Here is a 25,305-nt window from a genome sequence, read left to right on the forward strand (position 1 = left end):
CCCAAATCCTCTGTCTTGTGTTGGAGATGTAAGGGAGACCACGCTCCTGGCTCTTGCCCCCATTACAGTTCCCTTAGTGCCAACTCACCTACTCCTTTTCGGCAGCAGGGGCCGCCAAAACACCTCCCACGGGATCCAAAGCAAAAGGGTCCATCTGGTAATGGTTCCGTGTACATTATGAAATCGAGAAAACAGTTCAAGCCAAAAGCCCAACCATGTTACAAAGCACCTATATCAGAGACTTCTAATCTTCTGGATCCTCTGGAGTCCACCTCAAGTCCTCAACAACTTGTTGTTCCAATTTTCATTGGTACATGGTGTGGGAAGGCCATAGTTGATACAGGGGCCAGCTATACTCTCATGCATGAGTATCTGTGGGTGGAGTTAAAGGGGTCAAAGAATGACCTCCAACCATGGACAGGGAGTCCCTTGTATCTTGCTAATGGTGAAGCTGCCATCCCACTTGGGTGGGGAGACCTTTGTGTTGACCTTCAGGGTAGAGTATCTACTCTACCTGTTGCTGTACTTGGACGAGAAGCTCTAGCTTATGGTATGGTTCTTGGCCTTGATTTCATCTCTAATGTGAAAATGATAATCAATGTCGCTGATAAAGTTTACAGTTTCCTGTCCACTCCATCTGTGACTTATCCATTCCAGCCCAGCAGTGCTTCATTCCCTCAGAACCCCCCTCTGGAATCAACAATGGACCCTGACAGCAAAGCAAAAACTGCCTTTGTCACTCATGCTGGACTGTACCATTTCAATGTCATGCCTTTTGGTCTCAAAAATGCGTTTTGTCTAACGGAAATCAGATTTCTGGGTCACATTGTCTCTGGAAAAGGAGTAAGTGCTGATCCTGATAAAGTGGAGGCCATCAGAGCCTACCCAGCTCCTACAAACCTTAAGGAAGTCCAGAGATTCCTAGGACTTGCTGGGTGGTATCACAAAGCCTGGTCTTTGAATGACCTAAAGAAAAAAGGAGCCCCTTTCGTGTGGAGTCAAACATGTCAACATGCTTTTGATCAGCTGAAGTTTTGTCTGATCTCACCCCCTGTCTTAGGTCATCCCAACCCAGACCTGCCATTTTGTGTGTATACTGATGCAGGCAATACAGGCCTAGGAGCAGTGTTGACCCAGAAAGAAAACAATGAAAGGGAAGTGGTGCTTGCTTATGCTAGTCGAACGTTAAACTGAGCTGAAAAGAATTACATTGCCACTGAAAAGGAATGTCTAACCATCATTTGGGCTCTAGAGAGATCGCAACACTATCTCGAACCACGACTCTTCACTGTCATCACCGATCACTCTGCCTTAAAGTGGGTTCACTCCTCAACCAAAGCCACCAGTCGATTAATCAGATGGGCCCTAAGGTTGCAAAAGTTTGATTTCATTGTGGAATACAGGAAGGGAAAACTAAACAGTACTGCCGATGCTCTTTCCAGGATCAATCCTGATTTCCAATGCAGTCTGTACACCAAGAAACTAGATGGAAACATCTCGATATCTCTCGAGAAGGTATGGGAAGAACAACAGAAAGACTCGAAAGTGGAGGAAATCCTTAAACAACTAGCTGAAGGGAACAAAAGGTTGGAACATGAGTTTGTCATGCTGGAGGGTAAACTATATCACAAAAAACAACTATCAGAAAATCAACACCACTACAGACTCTACATTCCCCATAGTCTGGTTCAGGGGTTACTCAAGGATTATCATGAAAGCGCTCTGAGTGGTCATGCCGGCATCTTCAAGACCTATAAATGGCTTTATGAGGTAGCATATTGGCCTGGTATGTGGACAGAGGTGAAAACTTTCATCAAACGGTGTATTGTTTGTCAAAGTTCCAGAAACTGGCTGGGAAAATTCAGCAGACCAAAGTCACAGCTCAGAATGAAATGCTCGGCATAGACGTATGGCGTAGGAGCGAACAGCAGCATAAAATGGAGGCTCCCACACAGTTGTACTTTCCCCCAAAACACATTGTATAACTACGCAGTAAAAGTGTCATTGTAGCATGAAAGGGGGGAACAAAAGACAGACCAGAAATAATTAAAGACGAAATCTGAGAAAAGATGTTAAACTGCCGACGAAAAGTGAGGATACAGCTAATGTTAGCATGCTAGCTGAGCAAGAGGCTATGGAGGCTAATCAAGCTAAGATAATTGCCGAGATACATGTGGTCCAGGTGGATGTGAAAAAATAATTCAACGAAGAAATGGGACCACTCAAGAGCGAGCTGGTGGATTTCCGAGGTGAAATAAGTACAAAACTAAACAGCATTTCATCTGAGTTGGGAGAAATAATGGATAGAGTTGATGTGACGGAGCAGAGAGTGGCTGACATGGAGGAGAGTCTCGCCGAAACTGCGGAGATGCTATCCTACACACTTGACCTCCAAAAATCCATTCAAGCTCAGTTAACGGACTTAGAGGCGCGTTCCCGCAGGAACAACATCGATCTCCACGGTATTCCAGAACAGGCCGAGGGGGACAACATGAAAACCTTTCTGGAGGACTTTTTCAAGAGTGAACTGTCTCTCACCGAGACCCCCCTCGGTATTCGAGGCCCCCCTCGGTATTCAGCGCTGCCACCGCTCACTGGGACCCAGACCGCCACAAAGTGCCAACCCCAGGTCTGAAAAGCTCTTAAGGAGAAGGATATTCATTTCCAGATGCCCTACCCAGCGAAATTCAGAGTACTTTTCGACACGGGGCCAGTAGTCTACAACAGCGTGGAGGAGGCGACCGATGACCTGAGGAAAAGGGGACTTATCCCGGATGGACACGGAACAGACCCCCCCCCCACACAGAGCGCACCTCCGGCGAGATCAAGACAAACTCCCTGGGAAACAGCTGGCCCAAAATCACGCCGGCAGCAAGAGGCATGCCTCAAACATATTCAGGACAAACTGAAGGGGTTTCGACGCAATGAGGAGGCTTCATGAGAGTTCTTGGTTTAGTGAATGATTGAGTAATCTACAGAGATTGGTAAATTTATCACATCCAGTACCACACCAGACTGAACAGCGTATCCAGGTTTATTTTCTTAATGGAACATTTTCAAGTTTAAATGATTACATGTCTGGGAGCCGATGTTAACTTCGTTTACTTTTCTATGTGCACTGCTCTGATGTTAACCTGTCAGAGAGAAGGTGGGGCACGAGGGGCACCTTCAAGGGTAAGGAATTCCCCTCCCAAATTAGAAGTTGAATTTACACTTCGAGGATGGAAGTCACGTATGTTCATTATGTGTGTAAAGTTCATTTGTTATATTTTATTCTGGTACACAGACAGATATTTTGTTGTTCTGGTCATGTATGGATGTTTAACTGTTAAGGTACTTGTTTTCTCGTCAACAACTGAACTGTATCACTATGAATACAGAGTGATTATTCTTAATGTTAATGGGCTAAACAATCCCATAAAGAGTAGTAAGGCCATCGCTAAAATGAAAAGGGAGAAGCAAGATATCATCTTCTGGCAAGAGACTCACCTTACAAATACTGAACATGAAAAACTGTGTAAAATTGGGTTTAGAAACTCATACTATTCTTCATTTGAGAAGGGAAATGCAAGGGGTGTAGCTGTATTAATTTCAAGTAGAGTAAATTTCCAGTTCTCTTCACAGATTACAGATAAAAGAAGGGCGTTACTTATTGGTTAAAGGCTTTATTAATAATAAGGAAGTAATATTATTGAATTTTAATAGACCACCAGGAACTAATAAAGGACTAATTAAAAAGGTGTTCAACATAATAACTACTCAAGCATCAGGTATCCTGATATGTGCTGGGGACTGGAATATTAATTTACATCCCATCTTGGACTGTACAAGTAGAACAAGAAACACAAAACCTGAAGCTTTGCTTAAAGAAATAAGCATGTTGGATGTATGGAGAGAACTACACCCAACCGATAGGTGTTTTGCTTTTTTCCTCGCACCGCATCTATTCTAGAATTGATAATTTTTTCATGTTTAAAGCTGACAGACATAGGATTACAAAATGTGACTTGGGGGTAAGAGACATTTCCGACCATGCAGGGGTTTATTTGACACTGCATTTAGATAACAGACCTAAAGAAACACTGTGGAGACTAAACACCAGCCTCTTAAATGACACCCTATGCAGAAAATATATAGAGGAAGAATTTGAAGAGTATATGTTGTTTAATGATAATGAGACAGTGTCTCCCAGTACATTGTGGGATGCAGCCAAGGCTTTTTTTTTTTTTAGGAGCAAACTTATGTGTTCAGCTCGTAAGAAGAAAGAAAAAGAGAACCAAATAAAGGATCTGACTGCAAAACTAAAATCCCTGGAAATCAGACATATTAAGTATAATGATATTGATGTCCTAAGCCAAATCAAAGATACAAAGCAAACTCTGAATAACATATACGAAGGTGAAATTGAGAAAAAAGTTAAATTTGTCAAGCAAACCTTTTATGAAAACGGCCCTAAATTAAAAAAAACTGCTTGCGTGGAGGATACGCAAACAATTGGCAGAGAGATTATTCACGAAATTAAAGACCCACAAACCGATAAAATGCATCACAAACTGGAAGATATTCAATCCTCATTTGAAACTTATAAGAACTTATACTCACAACCCCGGGCATCTGAATTGGTAACTGTATCAGATTTTTTATCATCTCTAGATTTACCATCGGTGGGAACGGTGCAGAATGAAATAATGACCCAAGACATAATGGACGAAGAAATAAATAAAGCCATATCGAGATTGAAAACAGGTAAAATGCCAGGAGCTGATGGCTATCCAGTGGCATGGTATAAAACCTTTCGAAAAATCCTTGTACTGGTACTTAAAGATTGTTTCAATTATGTCCTTAAGGGCAGGGAAACACCGCTTTCCTGGACAGAATGTAGCTCATACAGACCCATATCAGTGTTAAACATGGATTACAGACTATATGCATCGATACTAGCAAAAAGGATGGAGGATATCGTCCCAGATCTGATAGACCCAGATCAGACGGGCTTTGTGAAGTACAGGCAAACCCAGGATAACGTGCGACAAGCTCTTCACCTCAGTAACCAGATGAGAAGTACGGTTCCCCCACCGCCAGAATAAAAATTAATGGGTCCCTGTCTAATACAGTATATTTTGAGAGGGGGTGTCGTCAGGGGTTCCCCCTTAGCCCCACACTTTTTGCTCTTTTTATTGAAGGATGGCCGAATCTGTCATCACCATCGCTAAACATCACCTTAAATCGGCCGCTTCTAACATCGCCTCTGATGTGATAAGCCGAACCGTGGGGAAATTAATCAATAACCGGGCACAAGAGGGATCCGGAGGAATTATGATCTTATCGCGCAGATCGAGGAGGAGACCTGTGAAGTCGACGATTAAATAACCGTGGGGATCTCTGGTGGCGTCTTCAAAGCTTTCCAGGAAAAAGGCTTTTTGTGAAGGGAAGATTTGATGAACCAATATATTTACCTGTAACTTGTCCCGAGGGGTACAACTGTGTTTGCCTTGGTGAAATACATTCTGCGTCAGCATCATAACGCTCATTTTTCTATGATGTCTGTAATGGGTGGTCAGAGGCTTGAAAAATAACGTCGTCCTAAATGACCAGATGATTCTGGTCGGGAGGAAACAGGTTGAAGTCTTCATAAAAGAATCAGGTAGCCCTTCTAAAAATTTAATCTTTTTATTTATCTTTTGCAGTTCAGCGTACATAGGTTGAAAAGAAGTATAAATCAACACAATGTTTTTCGGTACAACATCCATGACATGATTGAGGTTTTCCAGGACACTTTTTACAAAATAAGTTTTCCCACAACCAAACATGAAAAAGGCACAGTGAGTCTAGGATCAAAATCAATCTCCTCCATAACAGTGAGGTGTGACATTTTTTAAAATTTCCCTCTCCTTTCCTACTTGCTCAAATTCTAATAGGCAAATGGCAAAGTTGTCCCGTCGCTAAAGAAACGTCTTTTGTCATACACCACTTGAATCCTTCAGCGAAAAGCTCTTTTTATCTCATTTGATGTTGCGCTGAGGAGTCTCGATCACGCCCTCTCGCGAGTCTTTCAGGTAACCCTCCACCAGCTACCTGATACCGTCAAAGTTGACCCGCTCGCAGCTTTATCCGGGTCTGCGTGATACCCCTGACGCGCAGCACTACTTTCTTACTGTTTCTGGTTTGGTACCCGTAACTCTTGGGACTGGCGGCCCCCAGATAATTAACCAATTCCAAGGGGGAATCTTCGTCTTTCACCATGTAGATCAAGCTGTCGATGTTCGTATAGAGAACGTTCTCTCCCAGCCGTTCCACATAATTGTACAGCTTGAGGCGGTAGTGAACACGGCAATGAATACATTATTGGCTCTGCCGGGGGGCACGACGCAATGCAGTAGTAGTTGACTTTATAGTGTCCGGAAAACAGAAAGCGGAAAAACTGTTCAGAATCGCTGACGAGGCTGGTTTGCGACAAATTACGTTTCTCACCGCAGATTTTACATTTAAGCCTTGCACACTCGTGACCATCGATACCGATACTAATAGCGATGCGGTACATTTTTTTGCATTCCTGGCATCTTTTTATCAAATCGCAAGTGCTGACGTACGTTTGGTGCACAGGCGCTTGTTTAGGTTCTTTGTGCCTGGTAAAACAAGAGAGCATGCTACATGTTCTGTGACAGTCGCCGCAGAGTACGGGTACTAACTTTTGCTTAACGCAGGCGGGGTCGTTACAGACGGAGCAGTTACCTTTGCAATGATGCAAGTGGGGATTTTCATAGCTCCTGTAGCAATAATCACAGATGTACTTGGCCCCTATAAAGGCTTTGAGATTGTTTATTCCATAGTAATAGTTTTGCGATAAAAATAGAAACGGGGTTAGAACGATCAGAAAAGTCAGTTTCGAATTGAGAGAGGGGGCAGTTGTCAGGGGTTCTGTAAAACACCACAATTTTACGTTTAACAATATTTTCTAATTTGCCTACATCGCTAAAGGTCACAGTGTCTGATCGCTCAGACCAGCGAGACGTTGCACTAAGAACTCTAGTAAGCCTTCAAAAGCCGGCAGGATAGCTTCACTGGCTTTGTCGACTTCCAACTGTATCACATCTTTACGTTTAGCCTTTACTTTCACTTCGTCGGCCAGATCCTTGAGGATCTTGACAACGTCTTGGTAAAATTGAGCTAGATCAGGCACGTTTCTAGGAGGTGGAATGGTAAAAACCTTCTCTCATTTCTAGATTAATAATAGTCGCGGGATAGCGTTCTGCACGGTTCGGCTTCCCACCCCGAATTTCCCCCGCTCTTTTGAGCGGGGTTTGATTCACACACGCTTGTATGAGCGGCGTGCGAGGCAGGGGAAATAGGTTCATTATCGGTCTCTATCAGCACGGCGTGAGGAGAAGGAGTGAGCGACGCAACGGCAGTGAAAGAGGCTTGAGCGTCAGATTCGTGCTGCTGGGAGGGGGTGGGTGACGGTGTTTGTTCGACTAGTCAGAGCATCTTCTATAGGTTGGAAATAATTCTGTATAGCAGATTTGATGGATTTCCGCAAAAGGATCAGATTCTGAGAAATTTTCAGCTATGTTAAGGCTAACGTCTACCGCAAAAGCGGGTGGAATACAGTTCAATTCTTCTACACGTTTCTCTAATTCGGTTGGAACTACGTTAGACTGACTAAGATCGTAAAAAAAAGTTTAATTCTTTATTCATGTTGAAATGTCACACCTTACTTTACAACTTCTCACACAAAACCATAAAGGCGGATAAAAGACTCTAACCCAACTGTAAAATGACTGCGATTGCTCGCACACAGATGCTGAGGATCGACGGAGTGGGTTCTTGAGTTTCTGCGACGTAGGTAGGGAGGTCCTCTTTGCCCTCTTCTGGGCTGACGAATCAGATTTCTCCTCTGTGACGAAAGACGATGAGAGGAAATGTTTTAATTTTGCGTGTCACATACTTTTAGCTTTAGGATTTAATGATTCGGGTTATCTCATTTTAGGTTAAGTGTATTTTATATCATGTGCCATTAATAAAATATACAAAGCCTACCTCTGATCAGTCTCTTTGCCACGGGCGTGTGTCCGTCCGATGGGCTGGGTAGATGCGACTGCATCACAGGAGTCTCAGGGGAGGTATAGTTGATGACTGAACCCCTGTACATAGGCAGAAAAACGCAATTAATAAAAGTATATTTATTCTGTACTCCATGCAACTAAATGAAGGTGACATTACATCGCCACCCCGCTGGTGGCACTGTCTTCCAAATACACTGCCGGAAAAACACCCCTGACACACCCCTGAAATTCCAGAAGTCCACAGGAAGACCGGTCTCCATTTTAAATGTGTAAGCAGTAAAAGTGGGATGTCCGCAGGAATCGTTAAAAAGTAAATAAATAAATACTTTAATCCAAAGAAATGTTCTAAAAAGTTTTCATCGACTTACCCGTTACATCCAGCTGTCAGCAGATTCCCTCGTAGGACCTTCCGATCGGATATTTTTGGAGCATGATTCCGACAGACCGAGTTTACAACATTTTGGAAGCCGTGAACGGTTGACCCTCGGACGGCTACTCTCAGGACGGAATGCCGGTGAACTCTCTCCTTCTTCAACACTTCCTAACTCCCCGTGGAAAATGGTTGGATTTCCAACCCGGTTAAGCTGACTGGCAGCGTCTATTAAATCTGTAGGTAGTTAAAGAATGAATGATGCCATTTCCGATATTGACGTTAAATGGAAAAACAAACAAATGGTAACATTACCGTAGTCTGATTGCGTAAGGTACAGACCCTCCAGCTCATCCGGGGTAACTTAAAAAAAAAAGACAAAAAAATATATCATAGTTGTAGAGCGCAACCCTTAAAAAAATTAAATAGTGATTCCCGGAGAAGAAATATATTACTTACCAAGATATGTGTTGTGTCCGTTTTGTAGAGGAAGATGGTGAACCTCTGCGGAAACTTTATTTTCTAAAATAAATAAACGCAGAAGAGCATGCATTTTATACCCAGGTAAATTGTTAAACTTTTTTTTTTTTTTTTTTTTTTTACAATAAAGGGTTTTATGCTTATGAAAAACATTTCATGGTTTGTTGCTTGTGAATACGGATGCTTCCTTTAAACCCATTCAACCATTTAAAGTTTCATAAAGGTATTATATATACCCCCCTCATACCTCAGTGCGCATCTTTATCATGTTCCCCTGGGAAAGTCTACTGCAATACATTTTCCCACACCCACCCCCCTCATTAGCATAACCATGATGACCTCTAGACAATAGGGGGGTTCATCCATCAAAACCTTGACGCTTGGTGGTGTATATAACTCTTTGGTTAATACCAGGAAGTTGGCTCCAGCTCTGCCAGAATTTGGTCACTTCTGATTGCATGAATGCGTCTTTCAGGGGTAGCTGACAAACTCAACAGTTTTGAATCCCCACTTTGGGATGTTTGACCAAGTAAGAGGGTATTTGGTTTTACATACTGAATACAGTCTTCTTGACTTTGCACTCTGGCATCAATTGGGCACTTATTTGCAAGGTTGGCTGCAAAGTTCTCTGTGTCAGGGGGTTTGGCATCTGAGCTCTTATTTGATTTTTTGGAAGATCTTGGCCAAGTTGAATTTCTTCTTTCTCTTTTGAGAAATTGACTGCAATCATGACATGGAGCTTGTCTTCTACTACTATGTAGCCCAGGCCAAGCGCCTTGTCATCATTGCAAGTGTCTGCCTTAGTCCTCTCCTGGTTGTCGCTGCACTCCTTCCTCCCATTTTGACCAGAAAAGACCACAGGCTTGAGCGCAAATCCTCCAGCCTTTAGGGATTCCCTCCACATTTGCTGTAATAGGTTTCAGTTGATCCAAGTCGTTGTGGGATTTGAGGATGTCGTCAACATAGCTATCTTGTTGGAGTACCTGACATTCTTCCTTGAGAGGGATGAAAAGAGGGAGGTTAGCCACTAGCAGCTCTTGTAATTTACTTTCCATCGACCTGCCTGCTCTTTCACAGTGCTGAAGGCTCTGGATGCAGCGTTTGAAAATACATACATACATACATACATACATACATACTTTTGCCACCTCTGGTGAAAGTTTACTGATGAACTCCTCTTGATGCTCTGTATATTTCTTCCTACTTTTGTCTTCCTCTGGACCATATCTACACTTTTTCTGACTTGCACTGATTTTCTTAAGCTCAGCATTAGGACACAGATAGTAATGCTGCTCTGGAGAATACTCATCCTTGCAGTCTTGGTTTTTAAATAGCCAGGTTTGCAGTATGAACTGTCTTTATGAACTTCAAGACACCCCTTACATACCCCAAGCTTTCTTAGTGCAGCCTTTTTGTCTGCTAGCTTTAATGTCCAAAACTGCTTGCAAAAGTGAAGCTTCTTCTTGTCACAGACAATGTTTCTTTTTCAGCGTCCTGCTTTGTCCTTGATTGTATGAAATCAGCCTTTCAAGAAACGAGCTTGGGAACATAAAGTTTGAGCTTTTGTATGTGAGTCTAAAGGTTTGTCTGGTCACCTGATAAGGCTAATCATTTCCACTGACCATGCACCTCCTTTGCAGTCTTTACTAGGCCTTGCAAGTGATTGAGCATGAAGTCATATGCCTCCTGGTTTCCATTAGGTTGCACAACAGCAACATGTTCAGACTGAGCTTCTGCTGCCTGTAGTGCTGTGGACAACTCAACACTTCCAAGGTTAACCCAGAGAGTCTCCTGAATTAGACTCTTGACCTACTTTAGCTTCAACTTGCACTCATTTACAAACTTTGCTAGGTCGACATTTTGCTGTTTAGTTAACACAGCTACTTCATCTGTGTCCCGCTCCACCTCCCTCTGCAATTAATCCAACTGATTCCCAATAGCTTGCGCTGCCATATTTACTTCCAATCTGCAGGTTATTCACAAGATGACTTTAAATGATTTATGTTCTTATCTTGACTTGATTCCAGGTTATTGCTCCTGCTGTTCCATTTCAAAGCTCCCAGACTGGTCCTCCAGTGTCCTGTTCACCCGGTTTTTCACTGTCAAATTAACCCTCAAGAACATGCAGCTTCCCCGATTGAAAGGGATGGTCCATCCAACTGGGTTTTAACAGGATTTTACTCAGTGATAACACTGTTTTCCTTTTCTTTTTTTTCCTTTTACTTTGGAAGATTCAGCAGTATCTCTGGTCATTATTTATCATTAGCTGAAAAAAACTTAAAAATAAAATCAGAAAAAGAGAAAATGTATACATTAATACAACTCTTTTAATTGTATTAAACGTTTTAATATTAATTATTTTCTCAATTTTTCCAGACAAAAACAAAAGAATTAACCAAAGTGATTTTTAAGTCATCTCAACCTATATGTTTTCAACATCAACTTGAAAATAATAATTATCATAATCGACACCGGACGTATAAATCTAACAAGCCGACCACGCATGAGGCTGACACTACCTGGCACAGCAGGTAAGCAGGGCTGAGCCAAGACACCAGAACCAAGACTCTACCTGGCACAGAAGGTAGTGTCAGTGTCCTCGCCAGATCGCACTCTCCACCAGTCTCTCAATCCGTGAGTCCATACTTGCATTCATGCTTACTGGCTACCTCTCCAGATTTTGTGGATGTTCCAATCCGGCACAACTCAACTCAAACAGCGTTTCTGGGTTGCCTTTGCTTAAGCATGAATTCAAAGTGTTTTCTGTCTGTGACGCTGAGTGTTGTCTTTCCTTGTGCTCCGGCTCCGTCCCCCGGATATCCTGTGTCTGTGATTTTGTAACATTGCTTTGATTACTTTATTCCTTTGCTTCCTTTAATACAATTTTTTTCCACGTCCTAATGATCTCCCCCTCTCTTTATCTCTTTATCTCACAGTCCAAAGACATGCACATTAGGTTAATTGGAATAATGAATATATACTGACAAGATTTGGGATCGATATATATGTTTATGTAACATATGTCAATAATATAAACAGACATACTAAAATATATGTTTCTATTAGTTAGATATATATTTATATGTCAATATATGATATTGTTCCAATTTTAGGTTTCATATGCAATTTTTACATATATAGGCTATACTTTAAATACATATGATTTTACTTCATATGTACATATAGATAGATAGATAGATAGATAGATACTTTATTTCATATAAAGAAATTCAACACATTTACATATGTTACATTTGTGTACGGGCATTCCTGAATGTCAATTCAGATCTTATGTTAATAAACTGTTTTGTTATTAAAGAGCATTAAAGAGCCAATCTCTTTGTTTTGGAGGGTTGGTGGGGTTGTTCCCAATGTTGAGACCAAACCTATGCCCTTGTGTGTCCAGCATTTTAAAACTCACCGGATTAGAAAAAAAAGTTGGTGTGCACCTCATCAAACTAACTTTAAAGTATTAAAGAATTAAAGTGCAAACTGGCTTAGAAATAAAAGATACCTTAATGTCACATATTCAAGGGCCCTTTCCCCTATGGCAACTGGTTTGGGTCCACAGTCCACACTATTACATATACATACTGTATATATACATATACGTTCCCCACATTATTCTTAAGAAAGTTAAGTTACACTATTTCATAGTTACTTCTTTCCTCCTTAATTCTGGATACAACAATAAATCAAACAAATGCTTTACATTGCAAATCAACTCAAAAGAAAATAGTGAGAAAGCCTCAGCAGAATATTTAACTTACCTATAAACTGGTCTTTGGTCAGCATGTAACATCCCCTGTTGGACGTTAGGGGGCAGAAGTACAGTCTCCGCTGCCTAATGTCAGGAGAAGAAGACGGTTACTGGGTTACCGTCAACATCATCATCCCAAGCCTCGGACTTTCTCTTAGCTGTTGTTACTGTGTTCACGCTAGTTGTCAGTTTCCTCTCAGGTAAATAAACTAAACAGCGGCCTCGGTTGGAAAATGTAAAGGTTTATACTGCCGACGGAAACGACCGTGAAGGAGTTCAGTTTAAAGATACGCAACGCTTGCTAGCTTATCCACGTTACACCGTGGCAGTCAGCTAACGTTAATGCTAAAGTTGTCTTAGCATTTGCTAATGGTGATGGCATACGGTAAACTAAGCTAGATAGCTATCAAACATTACAAAACAACATTTTCAAAACAACGGTCTAGTTTATTTATTTAACGTTACAATGTGTCTTACAGATAACGTCAACTTTGTTGTAACGTAACGATACTTAGGCTGTTGGGAGCAAAGTTAATACACCACCGAACTAACAAACATTTTGCTAGCTGATGCTACTCGTATGGTAAACATTTTCTTGATATTTGAAACTGTTGTTGTCACAATTAGCGTTTTAAGCTAGTAGGAAACAGCATATATCCTCCATTAACAAGAAAACAATGTTTTCCATACTCAAATACTGCACCTCGTGATGGAGGTCTCTGAAGTTCTCATAAGTTCTCCGACTTGACATCAGGGCTGCAAGTAATTGTTGCGTGACTGATTGTGCCTCACAAACTTGTACGACTCTATCACCCTTAGGCGCAGCTGGTTCAGGTGTGTTCAGCCAATTAAAAACTGTTCAGGTGGGCAGAGTAGGGGACGGATGGAATATATACAGCGGGGCCTGGACGAAGGCGTGGTACCACTGTTTTAAATGTTGTGCTTCAGGTTCCTAACCAGCAAACTTCCAGTCACAATGAAGCTTCACTGTCCACCACAGGGTTGTCACCATGCAGACAAACTAATAAGCACTCATCAGTGGGTTGATGAGTAGTATGAATTCATTTCCATCCAGCAGCAGTTACTGTTAATATGTCAATATTGTTACCATGTTTTAGGCATCATGGCAAGTCAGCGGCCTCCCTCAAGCATAGGCCGTCCATTGAGCCGTAGTGGATCTGTGGTCCCTGGTGCTGGTAGACCCCCAACAGCCATCCGACCTCCTCCTACAGCCATACGTGTCGCAACTGGGGTGAGTCAACTGCAGTGTGGATTTATTATAGATTTAAGATGCAGGTGCTCTTTCCATGAGTATATACCTTATATTATAAAAGTTCAATTTCAAAAAAAGAAAACACTTGGTTTAGGACTTTTCAGCTTTTTCATTTTTTTCACATTCGGGTAACTTTTGTTTACCTGTCACCGATTTAAGCTCTCAGTCAAACTTCTTTTTAGTGCAAGGTGGAGGAATTTGTGTTAGCATTTATGATCTGTGCACAGTTATCACAGGATTATCATGGTAGCACTTCATTACACAATCAGTGTATGATACTGACCCTATGTGTTGCAGTGTTGGTAACTAGAGTAGAAACCCAGTGTTATGGAGTTATGTTCTTTCATTTTTAATACAGATGGTTCCAGGTACAAGTGGTCATCCTGGTATGAGGGGCGGGATCCCAGTTGCAACCCCTGGAGTCCTGTCAGCACAGATCAAAGTGACTGACCGGCCTGTCACCCAACAGGGGCTCAGTGGGATGAAGACTGGCATGAAAGGTAGATTTGAAGTGATAGCAGTGTACTCTTCACATGGAGAGATTTGTATTTAATCTTTCACTCCACAAACCCTTTCCTTCTTCCATCTCCAGGACCTCAAAGACAAATTCTGGATAAGTCCTACTACTTGGGCCTTCTCAGGTAACACAAACTATCTGCCACCAATTATATTTTTACTCACAGATTAAGTTATGGCAGCAGGAAATGCACACACTGTTTTGTGGACTTTGGTGTTTTCTTATCTGGGTTTTCAGAGCTAAGTTCATTAAAATACATACAGGTGGTACGATAGTGTTTTACTGTAACCAAGCTAAGTCCATTTAATTTATGTAGCCCAAAATCACAACTTTGCTTCACAATCTGTGCAGCACATGACACCCTCTGTCCTCAGACCCCCCACTTCGGATAAATAAAATCTCCGCTCAAAAAAAACTTTTAACGGGAATAAAGAGGAGCAGCAGAGGAGGGATTCCTGCTTCATGACAGACAGAAATAACAATAATAAAATTGCAATATTGAAAACTAGCACAACAATATCATATATATTTCAAAAATTCATATATGTTTGTTAAAGACAGAGTTGAGCTGAGTGCTATGTTGTAAAACTGTGATATAAAAAGATTTTTGTTACAGTAACATTAGAATGTAGTAGCATATGTTAACATTTTCTGATCTTAAAGGCTATGTTACAGTTAGAGCGCCTATTAGCATTACTTTACAGTATGTAGCAGGTGTTTCCAGCAGAGCAACCATCTCTTCCTGTCGGTACATAATGATCAATTAAACCATGTAAAAGTGAATATTACTGTTGTTTTGCTACAGGAGTAAGATCACTGAGTTGACCACAGAGACCAGCAAACTGCACAAAGAGATTGACAACTACAACCAGGAGAACTCTGTCTACCTCTCCTATGAGAAGAAGTGAGTGGTATTTTAACTAGTCTGTCTTGTCACTGTACATTTTATAATTTAATAACAGCATGAAAATAAAATCTCCAAACAACCAACCCTTCATTTTTATCTTTTATTTTCAGAGCTGAAGGCCTGGCTGCAGAGATTAAGGATTTGCAAGGCCAGCTTGCTGACCACAATATGGTAAGCAGCTGTAAACTAAAAGTTTTAGCCCTTGTCTGTAGTTATTTTCAGTGAGCCACCGCTTTAAATCTTAGCTCCTACAACCTCAACACTACAAACAAGCAATTGTAAGACTAATTTTAAGTATGTAAACACCATTGGATTAACTGAAACAAAGTACAGGCATTGAAGGAAATGCCACAGCTCACTAGTGATATGATGGTAATGTTTGACTGTGGCTGTTAAATTAGTATTAGAAGTACATTCAGGTGTCCCGTATATAATAAGATGTTTGAGAAGTATCTTAAGTTTTTTTATTCTTTATTTGTATTTCCAGCTGGTGGACAAGCTCAACACCAACACAGAGATGGAGGAAATGATAAATGACTACAACATTGTAAGTACACTATGTAATAGTGATTGACTCTGATGTCATCGTAATCTGCATGCATGCATAAATCATCCACCACCATGATTTAGAGACCCACACTCAATCACACATCACCATTATTTCTCGGGGGGATATTATGTGTGATGATATGTTAACATAAGAATGCTGGTTTTAAATTAACAAACATTTATTTAAAGCAAAAGTTGTCCTTTTTTGTTAAAATGAAAATGGCAGCAGGTATTTCCACAATAGCCTGACCAGTCTGACTTTAAAATTCTGAATGTCACTGCTACTTCCTGAACACAAACAGTTATAAAGCTCATAATAACTTTTTGTTACAGCCCAGAATAAATAATTAATCAGTAAGTTCAGAAATCCAATCACAGAAAAATTAAGCTTAAAATATGTTGATTAAGAATGTAATGTTTTCCTCATACATCATATATTATTTCATCCACCTGCTACCCATTCGCTGTTAATCACAATGTTATGACCTGGCCTGTCCGATTTGTGGTTTGCTATTATGTAAGTAATACAGTAATTTTGTCATGTCCTGCTTTAAAACCAGGAAGTCAGAAGTGATTCGTTCTTCTCTTCCCTCCCAGGTGAAAGCCCAGAATGACAGCGAGGCTGAAAGCATTGACAGCGTCTTCACTGAGAGGAGGGAGTAAGTATTTAGTGGAAGTTTATTTATGTTGATTATTGTGTGATCTCTCAAACACAAGTTGCATGAGATCCCTTGTGCAGAGGTTTATGACTGCAGTAAAACATCTGAAGTAATTTGTGTCTCAGATTCAGATTTGAATGATTTGATTCTACATCTTTCTGTGTCTATCAGTGTTTTATTCTAAATATTTACAAATATGAAAAATGCAATCTCGTGCACAGAGGCATGGTTTGTTTTTTACCACTATACAACCACATCTTGTAGAAGACCTGTGTGCATAACACCAGGGTGTGGAACAGTGGAATGGGGAGCAGAATAAATACACACCTCTCTGATGTTTAGTGGGCCTGATATATAAGGTTTGATATGTTAGTTTCTTAGGTGAGCAAGAGATCATGTTACAGTCAAGTTTTTACTTCATATTTGTGGCAATGATGTGATGCTATAGAGGAACATAAGATCAGTACCAACACTACCACAAACTCACAGTGAGAGCATAGAGCTAAGACAACCCTTTTCTTAACTCTTAGGCTGATAGTATTTAGCAGTGCTAAAAAAAATAAATATGTACAATTTAACAGCCCCCAATTAAACACAGAGTATTTAAGTGTGACACAAATGACAGGAGGTAATTGCCTCCTCTTCTTGTGACCGAAGCAGCTGTGTGATTTGTCATGGTTCTCCTGCATGTCATTCGTCCCTCTTGATGTATGGATCCTCAAAATACCCATCTTCCTCTTCCTCCTCTATCTCTATCTGTGCGTTCCCTTGCTCGAAGGTGAATGTCTGATGGTTGACATATCTCCCTGTCCCTGAGAAGACCGTTGACACAACGTCTTCCTCCTCATCCTCCTCTTGGTCTAGCCGCCGGTGCTGGTAGTTGTGGAAGAGCTTGTACAAGGAAGGCCCCTTGATGGCACATACAATGAGCATGGAGGTTATTAGAGCCAAGGCTGCAACACATGCTGTGAACTTCCACGTGTTGCCGAGCACAGGGGTCTGGCCTGGTTGGGATTGGAGGGGGGAGATAGAGAGGAGAGACCATTCTGTTGAGCTGGTTGCGTTCTATTTGTTAATCCACATGTTTAATAGAAGAACAGTGGAAGAATGAGAAAATGGGTAAAATACCTGTATCTCTCTTAGTCTTACCCCTGTTTATGGTGATGTTCTTGATTGATGACTGTGTGGTCTTCAGCACAGTGGATGAACCCTGGGACTGTTCGGAGTTGACTGTTGTGTGTGTTTTTGGTTTTTGTGTGTCTGTAGCGAAGGTGGGTGATGTTGCTGGGTAACATACAGCTGCAGCCTCTAAAAGATCAAGTCCGGCCTGATTTTCTGGAGAAGCACAGGTGGCTCGTGGTCCCCCTGTTGAGACAGACATCACATACAGAAGTAATTTAATTAACGAGCAGTCACTCAGTTGAGTAGGTTAAATGTCCCGTCTTTAAGTGTTGTCAGCATCACCACAGATAGTTTCAAAGACATTTGTTGTAGAGAAAGCCTATGGCTTTTAAATACTGGTCTCAGTTGTGTTTGAATAAGTTTATGTTTACACCCATAGATAAATATTAAGCCCTAAAGTAGGTAACCTTACAATTCCAGACCAGGCTGGATATGTCAGTCACAAGTCAATATATTACTTACAGTGACAAGAAAAACTTTGGACTTTGGAATCACCTGTTTTCTGCATTGGTTGGTCATAAAATGTGATCTGATCTTGATTTAAATCGCAAATGTGGACAAACATTAAACATTCACAGTGTTGGTGAGAAAAGTAAGTAAACCTTTGGATTTAATATCTTGTGGAACCTCCTTTTGTACCAATAACCTCAAACCTCCTCTTCCATTAGCTGCTGATCAGAGCTGCACAATGTTCAGGAGGAACTTTGAAGCATTCTTCCTACAGAGCTGCTTCAGCTCAGACATATTCTGAGAATAATCTGGTGTGAGTGTCTCACTTCAGCAGTATCTTAACTGGGTTAAGGTCTGGGCTCTGATCGGACCACTCCAGAAGATGGAAAACATTATACATAAATGGATGTAATTTTAAAAGGTTCACTTCTTTTTACTTGCCAGTGTAACTTCAAATAATTGTTGAATTATTACCAATGCTAACATTTCCCGCTGCGACCTCTCTAATGCTGCTCAGCAGTGGACAGGAACAATTCCAGGGGTTTTCCTGGAGATTCAGCACCTGATAGGACCAGATAGGATTATTATAGATTAATTATAGATTTATAATTACCTGGTTAACACTGCTAGATTACTGATGGAAAGGTTTACAGTGAGTTGTTTCTTTTATTTTGAATGGAAAACAACCCTGACTCAATGATAATAGACATACCTTCACTGAAATAGCTTTCTTTAAGACTGACACATGTAATCATTTCACTTTTATTTTGTAAATATAGTCACGGTATCTTATATAGCTAGATGATACTGAATGAAACTCTTGCTCATGTCGTGGGAATTTACCAGAATATCTTTCTAGATTCTTGTTGACCAGTTGGGTTTTACCTGCAGATTGTTTAGCCCTCTGAGCAGCTGTGTGGGGAGACTTGTCAGCAGGTTGTGGGACAGGTCCAGATCTGTCAGATCATCCAGGCCAGAGAAAGCCTCAGGATCCAGGCTGTAACAAGGTCCACAATTCTAGGATCAGTTGTAGTATTTACTGTAAGTAATGCCTCAACTTCTTAGGTATATAAGCTACAAGTCTGGAACAGTGCTGAGGGGCATCACCACCTCAAGTTTTAGCGAATGGGACAGTCACATTGCTCTCAGACATCTAGCTAATTTAGTATACATCATGACCTTTTTGAGTATGCTGTCTAAACACTATACACTGTCTATATACTATACTGTATACTGCCATCAACACAGTATTTAAATACTGTAGCACAAGGCTGATGTTTATGTTTGCTTTCTTATTCACCCGCTGATGTTGTTCCTGGACAGAGACAGCACTCTGAGGCGTGGCACCACAGAGAAGTACTTGGCTGGTACATCAGTCACTCGGTTATCATCCAAGTGGAGTTCTACCAGTGCAGGATAACTGGCCAGTGCCAGTCCATCCTCCTCAGTCAGAGTGATCGAGTTCCCCTCAACCATCAGTTTAGTAAGAGAGGAGCTGTTGCCACTGTGAGGAATGACTTGCAGAGACTTGTTGGTCAAGTTCTTTACCTCCTGGTGGATGAATGGACAGTTATTACAACAGATAAACAGTCTGAGTAACACATACAGACAATTGGAGCACAATAAACATAAAAAACAATAATTGAATGATCCAGGAATTATGCCATCAAAAATGTTAAAGAATGGAAATTTTCATACCAGCGCAACCCCCTCCACGGCCTCAGCAGTATCTCCCAGGATATTCATGGCGACTGCTGCAGTCAAACACAGCAGAAGGAGAGGTTTCCGCCTCCTTTGCATCATGCTGCCATGAAAAGAAAGAAATAGAAAACACTGGGTAACCAATACTTCACATAAAAAATAAACTCCTCTGTTTATTCTGTGTGAGAAGACATTCTGCTGGTTCGTTTTGACCGGCAGCCTGTCAGTCACTCATTAAAACCAACTCTGCTGTAGCGTTACAATCATAGGCATTGATGAGTTTGCCTCCTTCATCACTTTGAGTTGAGCTTTATAGGTACCACAGAAATTTTGTGCCAAGTTAGTTGCAGTTAATCCCAAATTATGTAGCCGTGTGCACTCAGAATAACCTGAAAAAACAGCTGCCTTCTCTGTTAATCATTTCTCCTTTATTGCTGCAGTGAACAATTATTTCCATAGGTTATTATTGTCATCATTATTAAAAGTTTAGTCTGTAAAATGCTTGTTTTGTCTGCCCAGCAGTTTACAGTGCCAACCAAAGATCTGTCATTTACAAAAATGAAATCCACACGATTAAAAATATGAACCCAGATAATGTTTGGCATTTTGTCTTGTTTGTTTAATGTCTTAAACCAATCATTGATTGCCAGAATTGTTGCAGATTCATTTTCTGGTGATTTGCTGATCAATGGATCGTTCAACTGAAGTACAGCTTTGTGATAGAAAGCAGCATGTGTACCAGCAGTGGTTGAAAGTGAAACAGCTTTTAGTGGAAGCAGTGGAACTCGACTTAAAATGATCTGTAAATACAGCCTTGTGAAAATGACATACCAGTGAAGTTCTTCACATTTCTTACACACATGTTCACTTCACATATTTGTATTTACCTAGTAGACTACCTAGTATAGTCTGGACACTAACCTGAGTATAAAACCTCATATATACTGGGGAGGCACATTACACAGAACCATGTAAACACCTTAATCAAACCATTAACTTTAATCTTATTAATCATGGTCATCATGATATGACCATTTTTAAATGTTTCCCTCTTCAGATATTAAGACAAAATGTTGCACTGCAGTGAAAGTCCTGGTTGTTATTTGACAAATATATGTGCATATAATGGATTGACAAAACTGTTAACACGTTTCAATGAATCTGTCACTTATATATATTCATCAATAGAAACTGAAGACACGTACCTTTTTACTTCTACGGGCACAAAGATGAAACTTTATTCACCTGACACCTGACGAAGCCAGCACAGCAAATGACCTTTGTTCCTTGTTGTAAAAACCCAAAGGCTGACTGCACTGTCCTGCTAGCTAACTATTTATGAATGATAAAGATTGTCCTCCCTCCTGTTGGAAATACCTCTCCTTTAAAATTGAAATAATATCACACATTAATGAAGCAGATCAATATCCAGTTCTTAGGAAGAGAGGAATTAAAGATTGAAGGGAGGGAGTAAAGAAAGCAAGGGGGAAGAATTTATAGTAACGGATTGCAGGTGGAAGGAAAGACAGAAGGATGCAAGGAGAGAAGAAAGAGAGCGATAAGGAAAGATGGTAGGAGAGGAATTTGGAAACAAGGGAAAAGAAAAGTGTGAGTTTTAGATAGAAGACAAATAAAGGTGGTAAAAGAGAAAGAAAGGAGGAGAGCAGCAAGAAAGCAAGGATACACTAAGCCTGTTCCCTCAGTTTACCCCTCCAACCTCTGATCCTTGTATCCCCTTTCTGTCTTTCTAGCTATGGTATCTAGTCTAATCTATCATACCTGTGTTCTGGGCTTGAATCAGGTCTGGCATCTTTTTTACATTTCTCCCTCCACATGCTGTTTTCTAATTGAGGCAATGTAAAAGTAAAAAAAAAATAAACTTAAACATCTCTTCCCTGTTGTGTGTTTGTTTTACAGGAGAGAGGAGGCGATCAGGGCGGTTGAAGAGGAGATAAGGAGGGAAAGGCTGGTCGCTGACGAGGTTGTCCAATCAATGCCAGCTGCAAAGCAGGAGAAGTATTTCACCATGGCAACAGCCAATGAGGAACTGCTACAGGTAAAACAGTAGTTCATGTTATTATAATGCTGCTCTTTTGCTTGTACTTCTTAAGTATTAGTATAACATGCTTAAAACTGACACAATGCTGCTGTAGTAACAAGCTCCTTTCAAATGTGACTCTGTCAATAAGCTGGAATTTTATATGCTGGTGTCACGTTTAAGGACAAGTCACACTGACAATCAGGCTGGATCAGATCAAGTAACAAGTCTCCGCTTTCTGAGCTGTAATCATGGTATTAAATGTCTCATTAAACCATCTGTAATGTATGATGCAATAAACTCAGTGAGTGTGACTGAGGAGTTTTCCCTCACTCACACTCAAACTCAAACTGTAAATAAGTGATATTAGTCCTTGACATTTCACAGGATAAATCTTCTTCTACTTCTTCTCCTCCTTCTCCTTTGTCATTGTCTACTACTTCTAGCATTAATCTTTGTGAGTTTAACTAACAATGATAATACTTTGATATTAGTCACACTGTAGTTAAATCTTCTTCTCTCTTCTCCTTGCATCCTTGTTCTTTGTTTTGCAGGAGTTAACTGTTCTCCAGGAAGAGCTGGACATTCTGATAACCAGGAAGGAGGACTACGATGCAGTGAGTTGGCTTTAACAGAGGAGGGAGGGGTGGAGTCGGAGTGGTAAAAGAAGAAAGCCAGGGTTTCTGCTGGGTTCACAAAGTTGAATTTAAGATATTAATTAGATATTTTACACAGTCTTACCAGCCAAAGTGAACCCAGAAGGACTGATAATTATTAACAGGAGCAGTGTAAAGTTTTTTTCATTACCTCCTGGCAGTATAAAAAAGTAATTGTAATAATGTCATTAATCATTAAACATAACCTGGATAAGCAGCAGAAAGTAGATGAAGGAATGGATGCATTAACCAATACAAACATAACTAATTAATTTAAATCCACACATGAATTTTACATGAGGTCGGAGGTCTGGAACAATGGTAACATGATCCCCAGTTGAAGTGGTAGTACAGGATGTTTTATCTGACATTGACTTTGTGCAGGAGCTGGCCCACTCGCAGATCAAACAGGAAGTGGTTCGGCTTCATGAGACTCTGTCAGCGCTGGAGTCAAAGCGTGACACCATGGAGGCCGAGCACAGGAGTCTGGGTTCACCCCAGGAGCAGAGAGAGAAGTTAATCAAACAGGTTCGCTTCACATAAAGACATCAGAAACATGTGACTTCAAACTGACAAATTTTATACTAATAAAACAAAAGTTGTATTAGTATAAAATAACCTTTAATTGAACAGTGCTATGAATATTTAAAAAATCAATATATTTATGTTTTCTAGAAAATCTAAATTAAAGATCCACTCACTAGATTATCAGAGCTTTCAACCACATTTTACAATCTTCTGTTCAGATAATGAGATGTGATTTGACGTTTTCATTGAGATAAACTCAACATAGTTAGTAAATAAAAGTTTTAAGATGTTCTGTTTTCCAGGTGAAGGAGGACAACCAGGAAATCGCCAGCATGGAGAGACAGTATGTGTTCATGTCATATTAATGAATTAGTTGTAAATGTATTTTGCTTCTGTGTATTGATTGTGTGTGTGTGTGTGTGTGTGTGTGTGTGTGTGTGTGTGTGTGTGTGTGTGTGTGTGTTCAGGCTCACGGAGATCAGAGAGCGGACCAGACAGATCACAGAGGAGATCCGACAGCTGGAGCAGGACTCGGAGGAGGCTCAGGGTAACACACTGAACACACTCCACGACTTCAACTGAACTTTTGTTTCGTTTTTTTAGCTTATTTTTTATTCATCTTATACAGTGCAGAACAATTTTTATGTTTCCAGGTTTATCTTTGTTGAGTTTCCAGCTGCTTTGACATTAATACAGTTTTAAGAACTTTAAATTATAAATTAAATAACCTTATTGTAAAAACAGGGCTGTTGCAGGATGCCACCTCTTTATAGATTTGGGCTGTTCGGCTGATTTACTCTAAATCGTTTTGTTCCAATCCATAGTTTCCAAATTTCCCATGTTTTTTATATCCAAACGTTGTATGATCATATTTCAATCATATATATATGATATGACACATGTCAACACACGTCACAGACATGTCTGCACTTCATCATATCACTGAACTCTCACAGGGAAACTATGTAGACCATCTTGTAAATAAAGTATGAATTCAGTACTAATGTGACTGCTCTCTGTGTTTTTCCATCAGGGGAGTGTCAACAGAAATACAAAGAGCTGAGGAGGAAAGAGGAGGAAATCGACCGTAAGTTGAAATTTTGTGTATAACTAGACAGGAGTGATAATGACTATCAAATTTCAGAATATTAAATACTTAATAACTTGATATTAGAAATATAACAGTATTGTGGGTACGATAGAGATGCTTTCACATAGTACATGCAGAGCCATTGAAGTGAGGGGAGTAGTGGAACTAAGTTACAGGGACCCCAACATGGGGAGGGAAGTCTGGAGTTAAAACATTGTTTTTATCTGTATTTTTGATATTTCACATCAATAAAATAAATAAAACTACAATAAAACTGCTGCTACTATTATTATTACTGTTGGCTGAATAAATAGTTTAATGGTGTATTTTATGTTTCTAAAACAATATTAGAGTTTCTGAGGCGCTTCTCCCACTCTGAAAGGTGCTAATGGTTTAGTCCACTCCTGCGGTATGATGGATAAAAATAATTTGTCTCCAAACACAATCATCAGTGTGAACATTAATAACATTATTTAAAAAAATGTTGACGTAATATGGGAACGTGAAGGCTGATGCAGATGCTGGATACAACCACCAGGAGTCACCAAAGCACAGAGGAGCGTATCTGCATGAACAGGTGTTGATTCAGATAAAATAACATGCAGCCCGTTGTAAGTGTCAGTAACTTCCTTCCTTTGTTTCAGGCTTCCTGGAGTCGTTTGAGGAGTCCAGGGCTCAGGAGCAGGAGAAGATGACACAGAGCCAGGAGAACATCGTCTCCCTGTTGGAGCACTGCAGCAGGGTGAGGAGGAGGGGGAGAGGAAGGATACAGAGGCAGTTGGAGAAATGACAGGAAAAAGACAAAGTTTGGTAGAGAAGACTAAGTGTGTGTGTGTGTGTGTGTGTGTGTGTGTGTGTGTGTGTGTGTGTGTGTGTGTGTGTGTAGAACATGTTGCGGCTACGTCAGGTAGATACAGTGACAGCCAGTGAGCTGAGGAACATGCAGGAGGTGCTGGTCAGCAAGGAGACCGAGGTGGTCCAATCAGAGAGCACTGCCCGGGGACTGACCACAGGTCAGTAATACACACACACACACACACACACACACACACACACACACACACACACACACACACACACAC

At 40.7% G+C, this 25,305-nt stretch overlaps 2 protein-coding genes and 1 long non-coding RNA gene across 3 annotated transcripts in view; 1 reads left to right on the plus strand and 2 right to left on the minus strand.

Annotated features, from left to right (window-relative positions):
• Positions 1-8,043: 8,043 nt before the first annotated feature.
• On the minus strand, positions 8,044-8,906 carry LOC147819267 (uncharacterized). Its single transcript, XR_015437089.1, has 3 exons — positions 8,749-8,906; positions 8,432-8,670; positions 8,044-8,141 (listed from the first exon to the last, which is right to left on the minus strand). It is a non-coding gene; the product is annotated as an uncharacterized LOC147819267 (long non-coding RNA).
• Positions 8,907-12,781: 3,875 nt separating this feature from the next.
• The window catches only part of ift74 (intraflagellar transport 74), a 15,852-nt gene continuing 3,328 nt past the window's right edge, over positions 12,782-25,305 (plus strand). Inside the window, exons 1-16 of the mRNA XM_023403604.2 lie at positions 12,782-12,873; positions 13,792-13,925; positions 14,305-14,446; positions 14,539-14,587; positions 15,269-15,367; positions 15,481-15,541; positions 15,858-15,917; positions 16,517-16,578; positions 21,829-21,967; positions 22,504-22,566; positions 22,990-23,133; positions 23,436-23,476; positions 23,601-23,680; positions 24,167-24,220; positions 24,868-24,965; positions 25,110-25,236. Of these exons, the coding sequence (XP_023259372.1) occupies positions 13,797-13,925; positions 14,305-14,446; positions 14,539-14,587; positions 15,269-15,367; positions 15,481-15,541; positions 15,858-15,917; positions 16,517-16,578; positions 21,829-21,967; positions 22,504-22,566; positions 22,990-23,133; positions 23,436-23,476; positions 23,601-23,680; positions 24,167-24,220; positions 24,868-24,965; positions 25,110-25,236 (1,348 nt within the window). The 5' untranslated portion in view covers positions 12,782-12,873; positions 13,792-13,796. The remainder of the gene's footprint in view (positions 12,874-13,791; positions 13,926-14,304; positions 14,447-14,538; positions 14,588-15,268; positions 15,368-15,480; positions 15,542-15,857; positions 15,918-16,516; positions 16,579-21,828; positions 21,968-22,503; positions 22,567-22,989; positions 23,134-23,435; positions 23,477-23,600; positions 23,681-24,166; positions 24,221-24,867; positions 24,966-25,109; positions 25,237-25,305) is intronic.
• LOC111653136 (uncharacterized) lies at positions 17,221-21,693 on the minus strand. The gene is made up of 7 exons (XM_023403605.2): positions 21,117-21,693; positions 19,909-20,014; positions 19,511-19,761; positions 19,096-19,207; positions 18,685-18,772; positions 17,728-17,943; positions 17,221-17,582 (listed from the first exon to the last, which is right to left on the minus strand). Exons 2-7 carry the CDS (start codon positions 20,011-20,013, stop codon positions 17,269-17,271), a joined length of 1,086 nt encoding a protein of 361 aa, XP_023259373.1. The 5' UTR covers position 20,014; positions 21,117-21,693; the 3' UTR covers positions 17,221-17,268.

Source organism: Seriola lalandi, unplaced genomic scaffold, assembly GCF_002814215.2.
Source record: "Seriola lalandi dorsalis isolate HSWRI2012SDOR001 ecotype SW California unplaced genomic scaffold, Sedor1 jcf7180002054162, whole genome shotgun sequence".
In the NCBI taxonomy this organism is placed as follows: Eukaryota; Metazoa; Chordata; class Actinopteri; order Carangiformes; family Carangidae; genus Seriola; species Seriola lalandi.

Bases quoted from the DNA above. Each gene is read 5' to 3' on its own strand.
- LOC111653136 (XM_023403605.2), bottom strand. From the start codon at position 20,013: ATGATGCAAAGGAGGCGGAAACCTCTCCTTCTGCTGTGTTTGACTGCA. The intron at 19,762-19,908 runs GTATGAAAATTT...TTCATCCACCAG, and splicing joins CCGTGGAGGGGGTTGCGCTG to GAGGTAAAGAACTTGACCAA. The intron at 19,208-19,510 runs GTGAATAAGAAA...ACCTTGTTACAG, and splicing joins TCCAGGAACAACATCAGCGG to CCTGGATCCTGAGGCTTTCT.